At 49.2% G+C, this 7,276-nt stretch overlaps 1 protein-coding gene across 1 annotated transcript; it reads left to right on the top strand.

Moving 5' to 3' along the window:
- The first annotated feature begins 5,490 nt into the window (after positions 1 to 5,490).
- On the top strand, positions 5,491 to 6,314 carry blcap (bladder cancer associated protein). The gene has a single exon (XM_052031621.1). It carries the CDS (start codon positions 5,919 to 5,921, stop codon positions 6,180 to 6,182), a length of 264 nt encoding a protein of 87 aa, XP_051887581.1. The 5' UTR covers positions 5,491 to 5,918; the 3' UTR covers positions 6,183 to 6,314.
- The last annotated feature ends 962 nt before the right edge of the window (positions 6,315 to 7,276 follow it).

Raw genomic sequence — 7,276 nt, 5'->3', positions numbered from 1 at the left:
CTCATTAACAGCACTACCTATCTCCTTTTGCCTTTTTGCCTGTCCTTCCCAATTGTCAAATGTCCTAGAATATTTAGCTCCTAGTTTTGGTCACTCTATGGCCATGTTTCCGTTATGGTAATTAGATCATCACTATTTGCTACTATTTGTGCCGTTAATTCATCCACTTTGATGTGGTACCTTTAAATTTGGCCTTTATACAATTTTCTAGACTATTTGCTACTTGCCATTGTTCCTTTTGCCTATTTAATATTCTTACCATATTTCTAACTCCCACTTCCAGCTTTATTGCTCTCCAAGGTGGTCTTCTCTCAGGTTCCTCAGCCCATGCCAAGCTAGGTTAACCCTCCTCAAATGTACCTACAATCTGCCGTTTGGATACTAGTCCTGGTACTGTTGAGGTGTGATCCATCTGACTTGTACAGTCCCACCTACCCCAGAAAGGGTTCTGGAATGTCACAAGTTTAAAACCCGACCTCCTGCACCATCTCTCCAGCCACACATTATTTTGCTCCATCTTTTTATTTCTCTGTGATTTGAAATATTATACCAATCGTCGGTAAATTTTACGATTTGTATTTGCACAGCATCTTCAACCTGGAAAATTATCCTAGGGCTCCTCACAAAAGTGTATTTCATTAAAAATTGAACCTGAATTGACAGAGAAGGACATTTCAGAAACACTGTGCATTCTTGCAAGAGAAACAGCCCTTGGCTTACTCATTTGATTGCTTTGTCTGAAGGTCAACAAGATACTGGTTACTTAATTCTGGTCAATGTTTTCCACTTAACTCGTATGTAATCCTCCAAAAAGCTTTTGATGTGTTAGAAAGCAAGAAGCTTTCTCAAAGAGTGAAGCCTCAACAATAATTTCCATTTATAAAGCATTTTTAACATAGCTAAAATTTTCCAATGTGCCTTACAGAAGCATTTCTAAACTGAAAATTGTTGCCAAACCACAAGGATATTAGGGCAGGTGACCAAAAGTTTGGTCAAAGATGAAGGTATTAAATGATGTTTTAAAGAGGAATGAAGTTTAGTCAGGGAAGTTCAGAACTTTACACCATAGCAGCTGAAGCCATTAAATTCAGTGATAAGCAAGTGGCCAAAGTCAAAGAAACCCTGTAGAATTAAGGGCTGGGAAGGGATTGTGAAATGGTGGAGGGAAGACTATGTTGAAATTTAAAAACAAATATGAGAATTTAAAATTGAGCCAACACTTAACCAGAAGTCAAGTGTATTATCATATGCACAGGTGCAATGACAAACTTGCTTACAACGGTATTACAGGCACATAGCATTAGAGAAATAAATTGTACAAGAACACAATTGGAACCAAAAAATAAAGCTCATTGTAGTGCAAAGTGATCATAGTGTTACTAAATTGAGGTAGTGATTCACATTGTGCCAGTTGGTTCAAGAACCAAATGGTTGAAGGAAAGTAGCTGTTCATGAACCCGGTGGTGTGGGGCTTCGGGCTTCTGTACCTCCTGCCCGATGGTAGCTGTGAGAAGATAGCCTGGCCAGGATGGTGAGGATCTTTGATAGATGCCACATTTTTTTAAAGCAGTGTCTCATGTAGATACTTTCAGTGGTGGGGAGGGATGTACCCATGATGTATTGGGCTGAGTCCAGGACTCTCTGCAGCTTCTTGCATTCCTGCGTATTCAAATTGTCATACCAGACCATGATGCGACCAGTCAGGATACTTTCACAAGTACATCTGTAGAAGTTTGCGAGAGTGTTTGGTGACATACCGAACCTCCTTAACATTCTAAAAAAGTAAAAATGCTCGCGCGCCTTCCTTGTGATTTGCATCTCTGTGCTGGGTCCAGGACAAATCATCTGATGTATTAATGCCCAGGAATTTAAGGCTGCTGAGCCTCTCCACCACCAATCCACCAATGTAGACTGATGCATGTTCACCCACCTTCCTCTTCCTGAAGTCAATGATCAGTCTTTATTTTTACCAACATTGAGCAAGTTGTTGTTGTTACGACACTACTCAACCAGGTCTCCTATCTCGCTCCTGTACGCTGACTCATCACCATCCATAAAACCAGTGTAGTTCAGCAAGCTTAGGGAGTGAAGGTTAAATGGGATGAAGACAAAATGGATTGGTGCGAATTAGCAAATGACAGGATTGGGTGATTCTGCAGAATTGAACAAGGTAGGCTGGCCAGCTGAACTGGAAGAGTCAGTTGAGAGGTCCTAAAGCCACGATGGTGTCAGCAGCAGGTAAGTTGAGGCAGGAGCAGAGTCGGGCAATGGTAACTGATTTATTATTGTCACGTACTGAGGTGCAGTGAAAAACATTGTTTTACATGCCATCCATACAGATCATTTCACATCAGTATGTCAAGTAGTACAAGGGAAAACAATAACAGAATGCAGAATATAGTGTTACAATTTCAGAGAGAGTGCAGGGAGACAGTAAGGTGTAAGGCCATGATTAGCTAGATTGTGAGGTCAAGAGTCCATCTCACTGTCCAAGAGGTCTGTTCAATAGCCTTATAACAGCAGGATAGAAGCTGTCCTTGAGCCTGGTGGTACATGCTTTCAGGCTTTTGTATCTTCTACCCAATGGAAGGGGGGGGGGAGAAGAGAGAATGTCAGGAGTGGGGGGGGGGGGGTCTTTGATTATGTTGGCTGCTTTTCCAAGGCAGCGAGAAGTGTAGACAGAGTCTAAGGATGGGAGACTGGTTTCTGTGATGTGCTGAGCTGGATCCGCAACTCTCTGCAGTTTCTTGTGGTCTTGGGCAGAGCAGTTGCCATACCAAGCCGCAATGCATCTGGATAGGATGCTTTCTTTGGTACATCTATAAAAATGGGTGAGGGTCAATGGGGACATGCTGAATTTCCTTAACCTTCTGAGGAAGTAGCAGTGCTGGTGTGCTTTCTTGGCCATGGTGTCTACGTGGAGAGGAACATATGCAATTTTAATCATGAGACACGTGGTCCAAATTTCAACGCGGAATTACAAGGTTGCAAAGTTTGGCTCAGTTTTCGGGGAGAAGGATGGAGTCAGTTGCTAGGAAATGGAGTTAGTGACTGGCACTGAAAACGATGACTTCAGTTTCTCAGTATTTAGCTGCACTGTTTGAAGCCTTGGTTATTCATGATAATCAATTATGCTTTATTAATAACTGGTTGATTGCCTAGAGGCAAAAAAACGGTTGTTGATGCAGTTTGAATCTGTTTAGAGATGCTGCCTCACAGGGACTATTACCATATAAAATTTCTATCAATATTTTTTAATTTAATTTTTTTTTAATTTTATTTACAGCGTGGTAACAGGCCCTTCCGGCCCAATGAGTCCACACCGCTCATTTTAAACCCAAATTAACCTACCCGTACATCTTTAGAATGTAGGAGGAAACTGGAGCACCCGGAGGAAACCCACGCAGACATGGGGAGAACGTACAAACTCCTTACAGAGAGCGACGGGAATCGAACCCCGATCGCTGGTGCTGTAATAGCGTTGCGCTAACCGCTACGCTACCGTAATCAAGATGCAAGTATTAAGGAATGCTATTTTGCAGGTGATACCTGCAAGAGTCAAGACTACAATCAATGCTCAACCACAATGAGACCTAGACACACTGGGGAACTGGGGTTGAGACTGCTTCCTGCATTTAACTTGGAAAATTGAAGTGTCATGCATCCTTGCAGAATAAACAGGGAACCTCCATGGAGAGAGAGTGACCAAGCATCCAAATCCATTCTCTCCTGAGGATTTGTGTCCAATGCGAAACAATGGCTGGAGGTTTGTCTTTTACTGGAGCAAAAAAACAAACTGCTGGAGGATCTCAGCAGGTCAGGCAGCGTCTATAGAGGCAAAGGGATAGTTGACGTTTCAGGTCCAGACCCTGCATCGGGACTGGATTTATTTACCTGACTATTCACTATAAATCAAAACATTTGTTGTAGAATTTGGTTAGCCCTGGTTTTGATGTTCTGATATGTAGGGTGATTTGGAAAAGCTGCTGATATAGACTGCAACTTAAAAGCTTATAGCACCTTTGTTCCCACGAGATGTTCGGAGAGCCTTCAGCGCTCTTTATACTGTAGAGAAATATAGAGGTGGATTATTTTGGACCTGTCTCACTACCTCAACTAGCTGCCTGCAATCTCTGCCTGTCAGCATTTACTTTTTCTGGGTGCAGAAAGCTAGGCAAATTGCCCTTCTGCCCCCAAAAGGGGTCCTGTGAGGGGACCAGGCTCCAAGCAGCAAACAGATCTCAGGCAGCACATTCTGAAGCCTTGCCCACTGAAAGTCCTGACAGCATTTCACAGCTGGTTAGCCATCCAGGAATTTGTGTCTGATTGTCAAAAGATATTTAAAAACAATTTAAACAGATTTAAACAATTAAAGCACAGAAACTCCAACGTGCATAGTGATATTCAACATCAACTGCACATTTGGATACCAGTTCTTGGATTCACATTTGCAATGGAGTGAAATACACAGTCTGCAACTCACACCTGAAGAAGCAGAAATGTACAGAGCCTGTGAGCCTTGCTTCTCTACATATTGACGCCCTGAGCAGGCTCTGATTACCCCACGCACTCCCTCATCCCCTTCTCCCACCCAGACACCAACTCCCTTGCTCTAGAATTGTTTCCACTGCCCCTGATCAGCTACCCCTAGGTTCTCGTTCCTCTCCCCCAGTTCCTCGGGTTTGATTTCCCTCATTTCCATGGTCTCTGCTGCCTTTCTGGTCTGGGCTTTGCTTGAATCCCCCGCAGCCCTGGGCCCTGATTTCCATCCCCCCCCTCCCCCCCTCCCCTCCCCCCTCCCCCCCTCCCCTCCCCCCCTCCCCTCCCCCCCCTCCCCCCCTCCCCTCCCCCCCTCCCCTCCCCTCCCCTCCCCCCCCTCCCCTCCCCTCCCCCCCCTCCCCTCCCCTCCCCCCCCACCCCCTCCCCTCCCCCCCCCTCCCCCTCCCCTCCCCTCCCCCCCCCTCCCCCCCCTCCCCTCCTCCCCCTCCCCTCCCCCCCCCTCCCCCTCCCCTCCCCTCCCCTCCCCTCCCCCTCCCCCTCCCCTCCCCTCCCCCTCCCCCTCCCCTCCCCTCCCCTCCCCTCCCCCCCCCTCCCCCCCCTCCCCCTCCCTCCCCCCCTCCCCCTCCCCCCCCTCCCCCTCCCCCCCCCTCCCCCCCCCTCCCCCTCCCTCTCCCTCCCCCCCTCCCCCCTCCCCCCTCCCTCCCCCCTCCCCCCTCCCTCCCCCCTCCCCCCTCCCCCTCCCTCCCCCCTCCCCCCTCCCTCCCCCCTCCCCCCTCCCCCCTCCCCTCTCCCCCCTCCCCTCTCCCCCCTCCCCCCTCCCTCTCCCCCCTCCCCCTCCCTCTCCCCTCTCCCCCCTCCCTCTCCCCCCTCCCTCTCTCTCCCCCCCTCCCTCTCCCCCCTCCCTCTCCCCCCTCCCTCTCCCCCTCCCCCAGCAATCCTCTCCGGGTGCCTATCATCCGCCTGTCACCGAGCGACTCCCCCTCCCGCGCATGCGCCCACATCGACAACAAGGCGAGGCGAACGGGGACGTTTTCCGTCCCTCCAAAACCCGCAGACCGAACGCGGGCGCCAATTCCCGGTAAATCGCAACGAGAGCCGGCCGGAGGAGCGGCGAGACAGGCGCTGCGCGGGACGCCTGGCCGAGCCGGGATAGGGGTCCTGGCGGTATATATGCGGCTGCGCAGCCGGCCGGCTCCGTGGGTGCAGGAGCGGCCGCTGAGGACGCGACCGCCCGCCTACCGGAACAGCAGCGCCGTCCGAGGACGAGGAGGAGGAGGAGGAGGTGGTGACGGCCTTCGTGGAGCGGCTCCTGGCACAGGGCTGAGCTCCAAGCGAGTGAAGAGGGGGCCGCTTGCCTGCAGGCCCTGAAGCCGGGGGCTGGCGTGGCCGGGGTGTCCGGCCCCCACGCCCTGACAACCATGTACTGCCTGCAGTGGCTGCTGCCCGTGTTGCTCATCCCCAAGCCGCTGAACCCGGCGCTCTGGTTCAGCCACTCCATGTTCATGGGCTTCTACCTGCTGAGCTTCCTGCTGGAGAGGAAGCCGTGCACCATCTGCGCCCTGGTCTTCCTCGCCGCCCTCTTCCTCATCTGCTACAGCTGCTGGGGCAACTGCTTCCTCTACCACTGCGGCGGGGCGCCGCTGCCCGACTCGGCTCACGACCCCAGCATCGTGGGCACCTAGTTGCAGCGAGCCCACTGCCCACCCAACACCCAGCCACCCTCCCCGGCACACAGTCGCCTCTAAATTATTCTCACCTTCCTGGTGGCCGTCTCTTCTCCGACTCCCCTTAGGCGAGTGGACGCGGTGATCTCGGACTCTTGGCCCGAGGAGAAAACTCGGATCTTCCTTTCATCGTCATTCTTGCGTCCCAAGCAACAAATAATGCTGGCCCCAAGCGGAAGATTTTCGTCCGCAGCTTCCTCTGCACAGGATAACTTGCCGGCGTGAAGCAAGACTCTTGCATGGATTTGTATTTAGAGCCTGCGCTGTGAATGATTACTGAAACTCAGTATTTCCACTGTTCGCCCAAGCCCCCCACCCCCCGAAGAAGTGGCCTTCTTGCAATCTCTATTTAGTGGAAGTGTTCGGTATCGGTTTTCAGAGTCTGAAATGATGAACCTCTGGCAGAGACCTAATGTCTATTACTAATCTTCAAGTTCTTGAGGATGACTTGGAAGATACTTTTATGGCTAATAATGTGTAGGATTTCATTCAGTGGGAGGTCTTGGTGTTCATTGGTTAACTTAGGGTATCATACACACATTTCTTTTGGTGTTTGCGTGTTTCCTGGCCTTCCTATGACAATGATGCTATTTTTGCACAATTTTGTTAGCTGAAATAGTATCGCTTTTGTGTTTAAAAATGCAGGGATTTTAGTGTAGGTTGCAATTAAAGGAATTGTTTCACGGTTTACATATCCAGTTTATTTTTGCACAGTGGGTTTGAGATTTTGTGAAAGGTACAAGTTGGATATTATAAATAGTGTTGGCAATATGGATATTAAACTTCCAGTTCATTATCTTTGTGCCACCAGGAAGCTCATTTCATTCATTGTTTTAGCTTTTTGTAGATGAAATGAGCTACTTGATGAAAGATTGTTCAGTTGTGATATTTCCACTTAATCTTTGTTGATCATGTTTAAACCCACTAGTGCACTTCCATCTGCGTCTGTGATGTGGGAGTGTGTTGCATGATGCAGTCTACCGCACCAAATGTTTTTAAATGAGCTTCAGAAAATAAAACGGGTTTACAGCATTATTTGCATTGTTTATGAT

This window comes from Pristis pectinata, chromosome 16, assembly GCF_009764475.1.
Source record: "Pristis pectinata isolate sPriPec2 chromosome 16, sPriPec2.1.pri, whole genome shotgun sequence".
In the NCBI taxonomy this organism is placed as follows: domain Eukaryota; kingdom Metazoa; phylum Chordata; class Chondrichthyes; order Rhinopristiformes; family Pristidae; genus Pristis; species Pristis pectinata.
This window is presented reverse-complemented; position numbering and strand designations above follow the sequence as displayed.